This window comes from Nanorana parkeri, unplaced genomic scaffold (assembly GCF_000935625.1).
Source record: "Nanorana parkeri isolate BGI_ZX_2015 unplaced genomic scaffold, ASM93562v1 scaffold591, whole genome shotgun sequence".
NCBI lineage: Eukaryota > Metazoa > Chordata > Amphibia > Anura > Dicroglossidae > Nanorana > Nanorana parkeri.
In genome coordinates this window covers 182,021-197,175 of record NW_017306859.1, presented here as the reverse complement: position 1 = coordinate 197,175, position 15,155 = coordinate 182,021, and the positions used below count along the sequence as shown (strand labels likewise).

At 44.2% G+C, this 15,155-nt stretch overlaps 1 protein-coding gene across 1 annotated transcript in view; it reads right to left on the bottom strand.

Moving 5' to 3' along the window:
• The window catches only part of DDX4 (DEAD-box helicase 4), a 72,821-nt gene that overhangs the window by 19,871 nt on the left and 37,795 nt on the right, over positions 1-15,155 (bottom strand). The window contains exons 9-14 of the mRNA XM_018562676.1: positions 10,251-10,301; positions 8,276-8,341; positions 4,196-4,234; positions 2,598-2,645; positions 2,485-2,514; positions 2,241-2,383 (exon numbers count right to left, since the gene is read on the bottom strand). Of these exons, the coding sequence (XP_018418178.1) occupies positions 2,241-2,383; positions 2,485-2,514; positions 2,598-2,645; positions 4,196-4,234; positions 8,276-8,341; positions 10,251-10,301 (377 nt within the window). The remainder of the gene's footprint in view (positions 1-2,240; positions 2,384-2,484; positions 2,515-2,597; positions 2,646-4,195; positions 4,235-8,275; positions 8,342-10,250; positions 10,302-15,155) is intronic.

Here is a 15,155-nt window from a genome sequence, read left to right as displayed (position 1 = left end):
TTTCGAAAAGGCTACGCTTGCGCCCTTTGCAGCCTAATGCCTCAAGCATAGAAGTCTATCCTATCAAAGCATTCATCTAGGCTGCAAAATCTTCCTTACTAAAGGCAGGAAGAATGGAATACAGCTGATAGGCTGAAAGGTGCATTGAGAGGACAGGAAGTGAAATGGTGAGCTGACCATACCATTGGTAGCAGTCCCTGTAGAAGTCCCAGGGGAAAACATCAGGTAACCTCCCCCTCCGTGCCTATTAGCAGTAATATTGCTGGCTATCCCTTGTCCCCATCCCTTTGCTTTGCTCTAGCCTGCTAGCATTTCTTTAGTTCCACTGAAGGTCCAAACTTTGCCAGAAGGGAGGTGACAGTACTTCTATGGTTGTTGGGTCCTAGCGTTCTAAGCCTTGGGCCGATAAGCCTAAGATTAATGTCACTCTGATTTTGACGCCACAACTGGGTGCAGGGAACCTTGTTGTGTACACATATGGATCATGACAGACTCTAGTTTGTAGCCAAAACTACCCGGTAAAAATCCACGCGACAAACACGCGTTTCCGAGGGCTACTTGGCTGTATCCCAATGGAAACGCGCGACAAAAAACGCAGCAAAGAAGCTCATGTACCTTTTCAGGCGTAGGCCGTTTTGTAGCGCGTTCAGACGGGCTGAAATACGGCAAGGTGTGAACCATACCCATAGAAAACAATGGGATTTTCATGTTTGAGCGTTTTGTAGAGCGTTCATAGGAGCGTTGAACGCGTTACAAAACGTACAGGTGTGAACCAGGCCTTACGGTTAGCCCATTTTTTCCTAAAGGCAGCAACCTGGTAACTGACAGAAATGTGCTTAGAAATGAACACTCAATAAGTGTGCGTACATGCCTTAAAGAAAAATGCTATGGGTTTTGGCTTGTAGCAGCCTAAGCATACAACCTTACTGGGAACAGTGGTAACAATGCTCCAGCTTCAGGCCCCAATTCACAACTGTACATTTAGGTGCAATTAGGGACTTCTGCATCAGAAATCCTCAATCGGCCATTTACAAGCGGCAGCTGTCACACCCATTCAAGGCAATGATTGGGTGACAGCCGCTGCATGTAAACGCCGGCGGCACACTGTATGTAATCATTGATGCATCCAGGGAGAGTGACTGATAATTGTATCAGGGCTGCAACGATTATTTTCATAAAATCGATTAGTTGGCTGATTATTTTTTTATCTGATCGAAAAAATTAATACCATCCTTAATTTAAAATAAAATACACAAATGTAGTGTAACAGTTTACGTCAGAATAAAAGTAAATGTACAATTTTTTGCAAATGCACTACACTGGAACGCACGGCATTGCTGAACAATAAGCAAACTAGCCACAGATGTTCCATGACTGGGTGTAAGAATCTCAGAGGAGGTCACAGAAACCAGTAGCTTGGAACAGGACTAGCATGCATCATGTAGTGAAAATGATGCTACACTGTAGAACTTAACCAGTTGTCATCCGCGGTGTTAAACCCCCTTCCCATCCAGGTGTCAGCACACATGGTCTGTATTAAAGGTTTGCCAGCAACAACATGGTGAATGGTCCTCTATTTCAGAAATTTTACCAAATGACCACAGAACACCACGCTACATAGCCGAGCAGCCAATTTAAGGGATGACCGAGGGTACAAGAATCACGTATGTAGAATAATGTGTGGGGGAGAAAACTAGGAGGTTCCCAGGTGCTCTGAGAGGAACTAAGCATGTAGAGATTCAAAGGGAAAACTGTCTGAAAACCTGAGGCAGACACTAAAGCCTGGGCCACATCTAAAGTGAAGGAAGACACTAGCAGCAAGAGTAACGGCCACTAATTAACATGAAGGAAGTAGTAAAAAGTGCCCCCCTTTTGCTGCAAGAGGATATCACAACCTCTGCCAAAATTGCCCCCCCTCCTTCCCATTCCAAACCTCAGGAAACCCTTACCTAGGCAGCGCAGATAGCGGTAAGTATACAATTTTAAAAAAAACTATAAGCCACAGATTTTTAGGGGGGCGCACAAATCTTATAAACAGACCTAGCATTTTACTACAAGGTCTGATTATACTTAGTGTCCAAATCATCCGGTGACAGTATAAACCAAGGTACTGAATCTACAGAACTCAGTCATTAAAAGAGAAACAAAAAATCCCTTTTTAGCACAGAGAAGTATGCATGTCATCTAACACTAGCGACATGTTCATAAATTAATCTTTTGTGAAGAGGGAACAGACAAACCAGTATTGCTGGTGGAGCATCACTTCCAGAGACGTCAACCACAATGTCATCATATTTGTCAAAGTTAATGCCAGACTGGTAATGTTTAAAGATATCGGCTTCCTCTTCTGGTGGCGGAGGGGGAATATATGTCACCTTCGGCGCTATTGGTAAAGAAAAAATATATATATATATATGAACACATTAAAACTTTAGATAATACAAAGCCTTCTTACATCAAAGAATGCTTCAGCAAATTGCTTACCTTGATTAGAACTTTCAAATTCCTCTGCCCCTTAAGAAAAAAAGAAAACCTTACTTACAAAATTCAAGAAAATGTGCAGATACACAAACATATCCATCCTCATAATGAATTACCTTTACCCGACTCCACCCCCACTTCTTCATTCCTTCCTCTAAAGCCACCTTCAGGAAAAAGAGTGGGATTAAAAAGATTGTAAATCAAGGCTCAGAATGAAGCACCTACCACCAGTCCATTGGGTTGCATTCTAATTCAGTGGCAAAAATATCAACAGTAAAGCTGAAGTGCTTCTAATGCACAACTCGAACTGAATGCAAGCTTAAAATAGGGGTTTCCTATAGAAACATCCATCAAAAATCTATCCACATTTAAAAAAATATAGTATACTCCGTTATCCAGCAGCCATGGGGGATCGGTGTCTGCTAACTATAGTTTCTGCCTGCTTGAGTTATTAACTCTCGTAACGCCCCCATCTTTCAAGTCCACGCCTTGTGGACGGGTGCAGTATCCAGCCTGCTATTGCAATTTCAAATTACCAATAGCACGCTGGCTATTGCTCCCTGTTTAGTCAGCTGCCAACTGCAGAATCTAGCTGCTGGCCTGCAGCGAGATGTACACAGGAAATTTTGTTAACAAAATTTGATAGTATGCTCATGTCTATCAAGCAACCGGCACAAATCAATAATAAAAGCGAGGACATGACTCAAAAACAAAATGGCCAAAAGTAATGATTGGAGTGACTTTGAAATGGGCCAAATTGGTATGGTTCTGGTGGGTCAGTACCTACTGAAAGTGGTCCAAGGAAGGAAACCCGGTGAACCAGCAATAAAAGTTAACAGGTAGAGATAGAAAGGCATCTGAACACACAGTGCATTGCAGTTTGTTACATACAGGTCTCTGCGTAGCTGGAGACCCGACAGGATGCCCATGAAGACCTCTGTCCACTCCTAAAAACGCTTACAATTGGCATGTGAGCATTAGAAGTGGACCACAGAGCAACGGAAGGTTGCTCGGTCTGATGAATCATGATTTCGTTTACATTATGTGGATGGCCCAGTGCGTGTGCGTTACCTGGGAAGAGATGGCACCGGGATGCACTGTGGGAGCAGGTGTGATCCTTTGGGCAATGTTCTACTGGAAACCTTGGGTCTTGCCATTGATGTGGTTACTTTGACATATACCACCTAATTAAACATTTTTGCAGATCTGCTACAGACAGCTTGGTGCCAGAAACCACATCTTACCTTCAAAGGTCTAGTGGAGTCCATGCCTCAAAGGCTCAGGGCTGTTTTGGCGGCATAAGGGTGAAGTACTTATTAGGTTGATGGTCATAATGTTATGACTCATTGGTGTATATGCAGCAGCTTTCAGTCCATGTGTTGCTCAATGCCAAAGCGTTCTGATAGGGCAACCCCTACTACCCACATACATCCAAATAGCCCATAATTATGATGGCCAATAGGAATGTGTGGGAGGCAGTGATAAACATACTGGCAATCTTAAGAATGAAATCTGCAGCAGAGCATGCACAGGCTACAAGCAATTTGTACCTGTGTGCAGGGTTTTTTACCCTTCTCAAGTGGTAGTGATTTGGAACTCTACATACCAAGGCGCAATTCTTTAAAACAATTTAACACAGGACTATCACCTCACTTATGTAACTGCAATGGTAACTTTGCAATGCCAAAAAAAGCATATTTTGCATTGTACTCACCCCTTCCAAAACCTCTTCCCCTGCCACCGTCTCGTTCACCTAAAATGAAATAGAACACCAGCTGCAGCTTCAGTTAAGACACCTTAAACAAAACTACTGAAGCAATAAAAAAAATGTAATTCACTGTTGTAAGAGAAGGAAACTTCTTCAAACACAAAAGACTAACCTCTTCTCTCAGAATCTCTTTGCTCATCAAAATCACCTGAACCATCACCTGAAAAAAATTAACAGTGTGGAGATACATATTCAGAAAAGCATATCTTCAATGCTGGGAAAGCAACGTGTTTTCAACCTGTTGCAACAATTCCTTAACAGATGGCATAGTATAGTTTTTCAGCTAAAACCTGAAATACAAAGTACACTGCTGACGTCAGGTTTGGTCTCCTTATGTAGTGATGTCTCCTATATAACTGTGATCATCAAATAAGCTCTAAAGGTCCCCACACACCTTACGATAATCATAAGATAATCGCGGGAAATCCCGCGATCGTACGATATCGTAAGGTGTGTGGAAGCCGTGCGACCTCTACTAATGTAATATCGCACGACTTTAAACTTCCGAATATGTTTCAAACCCGCCGAGCATCGTACCATGTTCGGCGGGTGTGTAGCATGTTCGCGAGATAAAAGCCGGACGGGCCGGTGTGCGCAAGCGCACACTGCCGGTTCGGCGTTGCGGTCATCGGAAGCCCGCCCCTCAGGGGGCGTGGCTTGCGATCATCGCAAGTACGATCTGCCCATGCAAGATAGGCAGATCATACGTTTTTTTTAAGTACCTTACAACCATCGCAAGACAAAAGTCTTGTGATGGTTGTAAGGTGTGTGCCCAGCCATAGTCCACGTCACTGCCTGAGCAAAAATTATTAGGCATTGCCGATTCATAAAGGGCCTGTAATCAAAAGGAGGAAAAAAAACCCATGTTACATGCAGTGACAAACACATCACAACTATTTTAAAAAAAACCACAAAAAATAGGATTTTCTTGATTGTACATTACAGGGAGTTAAACTCTATAACCACTGGAACTTTTAAAAAGTCCAAGAGAGAGACAGGCAATGCATCCGACAGGCCCAAGGAAAAACCACCTTGGGCCTGTCGTTTTAAGGACGTTTTAAAATGTGCTTTTGCCGGCTTCTGACTGCCATGTGAACAGCCGGCGATGGCTGTTCACATACAAGCGTTCGGGCGGCCATGGAGCTGCTTGATCGCTTGTATGTTCTCTCTACCAAGATCAGAGGGAGATCAGCACATGTCCTCCTGCTGATCTGTTCTAGGACCATCAACCACTGTTAACACTAAACTGATGAGCGGTAATAGTTTTTAATGCGTCGCCTATGGCCAATTTTGTGTATGGCCGTTTTTTTGCAATTTTGCAGGCACATGCAATTTTAAGGTTTGACATGTTTAGCGTCTATTTACCCTACATGACCTTCATTTATATTTTCTAAAAGATTGGGTAACAATAAATGTTTCATAAGATAATGTAGGGAAAATATTTGTTTCTTTTATAAAGTAAAAAATAAAAAAAACCCCAGTGTTGAATACCACCAAAAGAAAGTTCCATCTGTCCCCAAAAACAATATAAAATTAATTTCAGTACAGTGTTGCATGACAAATGTCAAGGTACTGCAGCTCTGAATACTGAAAAATGGCCTGGACAGGAAGGGGGTTTAACACCCCACTCTTCAAGTGGTTAACGGGTCTTCAGAAATGCAGGTCCGATGTATCCGCTGAGTGTTGAATCTGATGGGTATTTGTAACTGTATGTGCAGCTGTTGAGTACTTTTATTGTTAAAAGAATAACTTTAACAGAATTGAGGAAAGCAGCAGAGGTGTTATACAGCACCATAACTGTATTGCCACGGCCAAATGTTGAACTAATGTTTTCTTCAGTTACCAGAACGACTAAGGTGTACGTTTAATAAACCGTGATTAAACTAGCTTTATCACGAGTTAACTTTACTCAGCAGATCACTTTGTTTTACTCTGCTGCACAGAGGCTGTTTAACATGCGAAAAGAAAACTTATCACACGAAACATCTGTGAAAGCCTGAGATAAGTCATCACGGTGATCAGTAGAGAAAGCAATGCGGGGAATGTATTCTGAGCTGCACAATGACATCCTTTGTGATAATCTACAATCCTCCTGGCAGGATCATAGTTTACTCTGCCAAACCACCCAATAACAATATTACAAAGCACCTCTATAGCAAAGTGCAACAGTTATTTCTCTGTTAAAATGATGAAAATTGCTAAAAAGCAGGATTTACATGTTCGGATTTGTTCAGCATGTACCAGTACAAAAGCATAAATCAAACTACCAGAGGCGGCCGCAATGCGAGGCAGTGACGGGGTTAAAAATTCTAAAGGGGCACTCTGATGGAGCCAAGCAATGTAAGTGGGCACTCTGACACATGTTGGAAATTAGAATGTTTGGCGTCCCTGAAAAAAGCCTGCTGTCCCGAGATAGGTGCATCAGCACTGTGTGTGTGCAAACACACTAGCAGCAGGTATTAATGCACCATAAACGGCGGACCATGGTGGCAAAATGGTCTTACAGACTTGTGTGGAGTGCATCTGCCTGTAAAACATGCTCCCCAGACATCCTTCAAACTTAATTTGGTGGGCCTGTTTTTCTGAGTCTTCAACAAGCCCTAAGGTCACATGACCTTACTGAACTTAACCTCACACTACACAGATACAGTGAGGGGACTTGAAACTGTCACTCATGAGGGAAGGGTGGCATTAAGACAGACTTCCCTCCTTTTCCCTCTCAAGGCTGTGACACTGCAGGCGAAGCGATGCGAAAAAAAAAGCAACCTTCCACTTCGCACCGCAGCTTGGCTACACTGTAGTTTGTCCGGGCACAGCGGAGCTCGGGATCGCCAGCAGCAGCGGCAACGGAGGGGGCCGCACAAACGCACGCATATTACAAGTGATGGGGCGTCTCTACAGATGTCTGAACGTTTGTATGTAAACAGCCATCGCTGGCTGTTTACATTCAAAGCCTATTTCCCGTTCGTGCGCACGGTCTAGCGGCGTGCACGAGCGGGGCGGGTTAGGACATTTAAAAACGCCCACCCGCATTCCGTCCGCTGTCCGGCCGTTTAAATACAACGGCCGGACAGCAGGTGGTTAATTATTATATTATAGTATATGTATTTATTATGTATTTGATACCGGTAACAGCTGGATAGAATAGCACTAGGCTCTGAATAGAACATACCACTCAAACTTCTCCTCAGGACTGGAAACAGAGAAGAACTGAGTGACAGAGGAGGAGGTTCCTGTATCTTTGCTCGGTGCTTCTCGAGAAAAAGGCCTTTCACCAGGTCTGACGGGTGCTAAATCAAGGGTACTTTTCACAATACTTATCCAGTGATAAAGCTGTTCTCTACTTTTCTCCCTCTATTAAACAGGTACATTCCCATTACTTTCTGTGTACTTATCACCAGGATGAGAAGAGGTGAGATATTTCAGTTCCTACCTGACTATCAAGGGTTATTAAACACCATTTTCTAGACTTTTCACTTTGCCAAGGTGAGAAAAGCCTTCTCACTGCTTATCACACGCTCACAGTTTATTAAACGTACACCTAAATCTAAATGGATTAAAGACGAGAACATGTGGCTATTATAACACAGTAACGTGAGTAGATATCTCTGCAATGAAAATATTTCTCATGGAAAACAAGTCAAATTATAACGTGCCATAATAATAAAAAAAAGTAAAAATGTCTAAAGCTGGCCATACACCTATAGATTATCTGCAGATTTTCTATGGTCAGATGAAAAAAGTGCAACAGATTCCTCCATCTACACTAGTGTGGATGGAAGGATCTCCCGCTGGGCCAAGCTTCAGTATCTTGCTATTCAGGTCAGCTAGCTGTCAAAATACCTGAATCCAAACAGATCTTTCAAGTATTTTGACAGCCACCGGAGCCCACTATCATGATACTGAAGCTTGGCCCAGCGGGAGATTCCTCCATCCACCATGGGCTGATAGAAAAAAAAATAAAAAAAAATCTATAGAAAATCTACTGGTGTATGGCCAGCTTAAATCTAAAGCGGTTAACCATACCAGAAAAAGAACCACCTCTTCCACCTCGCCTTCCCCTTCCAAAACTAGAAGTTTCATTTTGAAAACCTGCAAAAAACAAAATGTACAATTTCAGCAGAAAACCATATTGTCAGCAGGAAATCATGGTCATACCAAACAGCAGCCTTCTGACATTCATAGTGTAAAGATCTTAAGTCAAATCTCACCATTGCCAGCATTCACCTTCTGCTTAAAATGACAATTATGTAGGGTAAATCACTAGCAAATTGTATTATGCATAAGTGCCTAATGCGATGTCTTGTTTTACATATACCCTATAGTCATTAACATTTGCAACTGTTTGCCAGTTTATTAGTGTAAATTGACATTAGGGAAGCACCGAAAGCGGTTTTCCGGAATGGAGTATTTTTTTTTCCCGGTACTCGCCGATACTGAGTATCGGTGCCCAGATTATTAGGAAGTCGGGTGGCGAATCATGACCAGTCGTCTGGCTTCCTGATTGCTTGTGAAGCCGGTGTTGTAGCGAAAGAACACAGGCCTTACTTGCCGAGGCTCTCTGAGTTATGAGGTGCCGTCCGGCTTCCTGATTGGTCAGGAAGCCAGGCTGCCTAGCAACAAGTGAAGCCGGCTTCCTAGCTAATCAGGGAGGTGGGGGGCACGTCACTTGTTTCAGGGCAGCGTGGCTTCCTGACCAATTAGGTAGCCGGGACGCGATTCATGACGTGCAGACCGGCTTACTATTTGGTTCCTGGAAGCCGGCCTCCTAGCCAATCAAGGAAAGCAGGTTATGACCCGCCTCCCCGATTGGCTAGGAGGCCGGCTTTACTGTTTCCTAGGCAGCTTGGCTTCCTCACCAATCAGGAAGCCTGGAGGCGGGTCATTACATGCCACCTGGCTTCCTGATTGGTTAGGAAGCCAGGCTGCCGAACAAGTGAAGCCGGCTTTCTAGCCAATCAGGAAGCCGGGTCATAACCCACCACCCGGCTTCCTGATTGGAGCAAGACTCCATGCTCCCTCGGCACTTGCTCCCTCTCCCCAGAAGTTCTGGGATCGGAGCATTTGGGCAAGTACAAGTACTCGTCCAAATAATAGGTATCGGTACATCCCTATTTATCATAATCTGAAAACTTCGTAATTTACAGTCAACTGGTTTTTGCTTCGGAACCTGTACCATGCTGCTACACATGCATGGCATACATAGTTTTCAAAATTTTTATTTTTCAAAGGATGGGGATAAAATAATGATTTCAACAGTAGTGAGCGGAAAAATCAAAAGGCAATGGAATTTTCTGGTTTCTTATCAAAACAAATGAAATTGTAACAGTGAATGTGGTCAGCAGTCAGGAAATATCAGTTACTGTAATGATCGTGTGCTAGGAAAGCTTTCATCCAGAAGAACTTTAATGGGCACGAACATCCGTTTTGCACATGGTGTACAAAGAAAGGTTTGTGCAATATATTGCATATGCACGAGTAGTTTTAAAAATAAAGTGCACTATGTCTGGTATATACACTATACCCTCATGGGCTCATCTACTTAAAATGTTCACAAATACAATAGTAAAAAAATGCAATACACTCAAATTTAAACAAACTTAGCCTTGCATCCTTTTATTGATTTCATTTATTGATTTAATCTATTTCTAAATAGTGCCGAGGCACCTGTGACATTGCATCACTACTGAGCATCCTAAAAACGTGTTAAAATACAAAGCAATGGCTTGGCAAACAAAATTTTCACAGCCTTCAAAAGTAATTTTTTTCCAAAGACAGCATCATCAAATGCTCTGATGAAATAATTTCCAGAAATACATTTGACCAAAATTATATTGTCTATGACTAGCTTAAATCTGTTCAAGGATGCCAAATCTTGTCTTAGAGATGACAGAACACACTTGTGTGTAAAAACGTAATCTGCACACCTGACAGCCATGCAATGAGCATTCACAGGAGAGGTCAGCATGATGAAAGCAGCATGATATAAAAGTGCACTTACCATCATGGCTAGTAAAACCTGTCTGCTGATTTGCATTTCCGCTACCAAATCCTAAAGAAAAACAAAAAATAGGTATGTGACTTAGCAGTATTAGGACTCATTCACACTATTGTTATATGCCTTGTTCAAACCACATTGCTACATTGAGGAGCGCTGCAGCGTATTGGATGAAAATGCAAATATGCAGCATATCTCCTCAATGCATCAGAGTAGACATGAAGGAAATGCCAACATGTGCTTATCATAGCATTCCAAATAAAACTTGTGCTTTGAGGAATACACACACACGGACAGCAGAGACTCCTGCAGCGGTCCACTAGCTTGGAGAAGGGAGGAGTAGGGAGCAGGGGGTGTCTTGCACTGCTGTGCCTGTGTGTTTGTGGAGACGCAGCTTCCTGGCACACACAATGGTAGCTCCATAGGACCCTCCAAGGGAAAAGAACCAACTCCAAAACAGGATATCTGGATCAGAGCTCAGGATCGGCTGATTCTGCAGGAAGCTAAAACTTTTAATCAACATACAATATAAAGTGATTTAATCAGCATTTGAAATGGCTTAAAAACATTTGGACTCTAACCACTTCAGGACCGCAATACGTATATAGCTTTAGTGATCTTGGTACCGTTTTGTAGACAGCGCCCAGCTGTCACATAGAAGTGTTTACCTGACCACTTTTATAAAGCTTAGGGTTGCTCAGGTTTGCTTTCATTATAAGGTAACATTTTCTTTAACTTTATTGCTATTACAAGGGGGACTAGAGCTGCAGCTAACGATTATTTTCAAAATCGATTAGTTAGCCGATTATTAAGTTCGATTAATCGGTTAATCGGATAAAAAATTAAAATACATTTTAAAAAATGGCTCCAGTGATAGGACTGATAGTTTGTATTGCGATTGTAGTCCATCACAGGAGCAAGCTTAGAGCAGTGGAAGTAAAAAAGAAAAAAAAAAGAAGTGTGGTGTGCAATATAGTGAAATTAAAATTATACAGCAATGAATGCAGAATGGCACCGGCTATAGAGGACTAGAAAACCCAGCAACAATGAATTATAGCTGGCAGTATTTTGCATTGCGCTGTATAATGTACTATTGCTGGGTTTTGTAGTCCTCTATCGCTGGTGGTGTTCGACATTGTGAAGTATAATGTATTGCTGGGATTTGTTGTAGTCCTCTATAGCTGGTGGTATTCTGCATTGTGCTGTATAATGTATTATTGCTGGGATTTGTAGTCCTCTATACAGCGCAATGCAGAATACCATCAGCTGTATAGTAATACAACAAATCCCAGCAATACATTATACATACAGTGTATAATGTATTCCTCTATAGCTGATGGTACATTGCTCTGTATAATATACAGTACAGCACAATGTACCATCAGCTATAGAGGAATAAAAATCCCAGCAATACATTATAGAGCACCATGTGTGGGAAAGTGCAGGCGTACCTGAGCAGTCTTCCAGCAACTTGCTTCTGAAATCAGGCCTGTCTATCTGCCGCTGTCATCCCCACCCCACACCTTCTCCTCCTTACTTCTTCTCCCCGCGTCCCTGTGCCGATCGTGGATGTGGGCGGGCGGTGAGCGTGAGGCGGGGAGGAGGTGTGACGTGTGTAGCATGGAATGCGAGCGGGTCTGGCAGCGGCGAGCGTGAGGTGGGGAGGAGGTGCGGCGCGCAACGTGTGTGGAGCTGTGAACAGGAGCAACTAATCAAAAGCCGATTAATCGATGATTGAAAAAGTTGACAACTTTTTCAATAATCGATTATAATCGATTATGTCGATTAGTTGTTGCAGCCCTAAGGGGGACAAACAAGACTTGATGGCACCGGCTGGTGGGAGGTACTCTTATGGAGACATCAGGGGTCTATTAGAATCCCAATGTCTCCCCTGCCCTTTGCTACAGCCGATCAAGAAAAGATTATGATTGTGACAGCTGTGAACCCAGAAAAAGTGCATAGCACAGCACTTCTGCATTCAATAATTGCAGCGCAGATTGGGTAACAAGTTAATCTGCACCAGCTTGACATTCTGAGGTCGTCAGCTGTAATTCTGGGCTTTCCAGAGAACCACGGGTGGCTCTACAATTCATTCTTGGCCACCTCAGGCCATCTGATACTCACCTGCTACTAGATGTGCAAGCACTGCAAGTGTCAGACCTTGCCGCTTGCCCTTAGCCTATAAATTGCTTTACCACCAATCGTTTGCGACATATCTTACATTTTAGACACTTTTCTGGATGTCCGCTCTTCTCTGCTCACATTCTGACTGCCCTGAGGCTGCTTGCAGAGCATCTTACACTGCTGATGTTTGTCGTGGTATTCTTTGATCTTAAAGCCATTTCTGACACTGGAATCCTCTGTGGCTGCGATGGTCTGCGTCCTCTCCTATCTCGACTGAGGTTTTCACTAGTCATGCAAGATTTTATTGCCCGAAATAGTCACTTATTTGCTACTAGGCACCGGATAGGGTGAAACGCATTAGCAGGGCAGGACTGAGCTGTGCATGTCTGAATAATGGAGGCTTTTCAGCTTGACCAGCAACGTGCAGCTGGATTCTTTCTGTGGAGGTGTGGAATTCCTTTGTGTACTATCCTGCAAAGCAGTCGAGGTAACAATGTTAGTGGAGCGAAAACATACATTAGTGTGAACTGATCCTATGGAGCTGGTAAGGCATCCACCGCTCCCTCACTCTGTAGACAAAATCAGCGACCTTCTTGCTGTGATGACAAGCTAGAAGATCCAAATCCAGCATTCACGAGCAGAGAAACTTGTTAACAAGATGTTCAAGTACATCTGCCATCTTGGCCGAGGCACTCAATCTGATCATCTTGACCAGCAAGAGAGGACATTTGTCCCACACTGCAAGAATATTCCTCTGTAAAGTACTGGAATAAAACTGAGCAAAAAGGAACCTCTTTGAAGATTAACACCATCAATCCCAGTATTCTCATGCACACTCTCAGAGGAACAGCGATGGGATCGAAACGCCCAAACTTGATCCCGCAGCAACATTTTGTTTTGGAGGAAGAACACTTTTGCTTTAAGGGTATCCAACAGAAGTACTCAGTGCAAGGTCATGGAACAAGTGAGGACTTTGCAATATTTGAGGAAAAACCCTGAAAAGTAACAGGAACTACACCTGGATCCTAACGACCTTGAACTGCCCAATGCCAAGACATGGGAACCTGGAATGCAAAGAACCAAAAGAGAAGGAAGACAAACATATTCAGAAATTTGAGTTTCCCAGGTCTCCGCAGGCATCTTCCCCCCACCAGATATAGTAAAGCCATGAGCAGACATCCATGTGAAAGAGGACTTTTTAATTGCCAAGGATGTCTAGAGGATCTAAAAAGGTATAGAAATATAAGGATGTCTTAAAACGGGGGAACTAAAAACACACACAAAAAAAGGAGCAGGCTTAAGCTGGCCATACACCTAACAACCATCGCACGACTTTCGTTGTGCGATGGCTGTTCAGTCATTAAAATTTCGTACGACCTGCCCATCTTGGACAGGCAGATCGTACTTGTGATCAACACAAACACTCCCCGCTGAGGGCTTGCCGATTATTGCAATGGTGAGTGGGCAGTGTGCGCTTGCGCACATCGACCCGTGCGGCTTTCTCTCAGGAAGGGTATATGCAAAATTCCTTTTTGCATTGGAGTTCCCAGACCACTCAGGGCCGGTTCACACCATAAACAGTGCGTTCCAGAGCAGTCAGCTGCTGGAACGTACAGTATCGCATTCCAACTGGCTTCCTGCGTTCAAGAGTGTGGCAGTGCATTGACGTCAATGGCACCACAGGCACACCCCCTGCCCGCAATGCGATCACCTGCACCAGAAAGCGTGGTACATCGGTGCAGGGGCATCTTTAAGGCAGGAAAAAAAAGGGCAGAGGCCCGTTACCTAGTCATAGTTTTTAGGCCCTGTACCCCATAAACTAGCGCTGATGCCGTTTCTGGACCAGCCACCTCTGCTGCACTACCTCATCCTGATGCTAGAAGGCAGCAGTCTCAAGTCCCTATGTGCATCAACAATCTACAGCCCGGGATGTCATCTCCCACTCAGCAGGGGAGGATGCATTGCTCTGCACACACTGCTGCACGGTCCCGACCTCCTCCCTACATGGGTGCAGCCTCATCCTCCCCCTGTCCACATGGCTGCTGGGTTGGGCTTCTATCTGGGATGGTCAGGTGAGGTGTGGCACTGCTAGGCCATGGCATAATGCTGAATAAAAAGGACACGCGAGCATGTCCCCTGGGGTCATTATTATATGAGGATGATGTCCCCTGGGGTCATTATTATATGAGGATGATGATGTCCCCCGGGGTCATTATTATATGATGATGTCCCCTGGGGTCATTATGTGAGGATGATGAGGTCCCCCGGGGTCATTATTATGATGATGATGAGGTCCCCTGGGGTCATTATTATATGATGATGTCCCCTGGGGTCATTATTATATGATGATGTCCCCTGGGGTCATTATTATATGATGATGTCCCCTGGGGTCATTATTATATGATGATGTCCCCTGGGGTCATTATTATGATCCCTTGATCTGCGGTGACATCACAAGGCCTTGTTCACACCAAATGAACAGTGTGCTGTGACCTGTGAACCGGAAGTCGTGCAGTAAGCACCCGCGCGGCGTGCAGGGAGTGGGTACGGTGCGGGACCGGAGATCCAGGAGCGGAGGGACCCGAGGGAGAGGATCCGTGAGGGAGAGCGGTGGAGAGGAGAGGATCCGTGAGGGAGAGCGGTGGACGAGCCGGTGAGGGGCGGACCAGACGACGGGACACCGGACAAGAGGACGGGACCTGAAGGCGGGAGACGGGAGGCTTGTGCGGACGGACAAGGAGATTCAAAGGGGGTGCGGGACCAGAGGTCGGGGGAGCCGAGCGG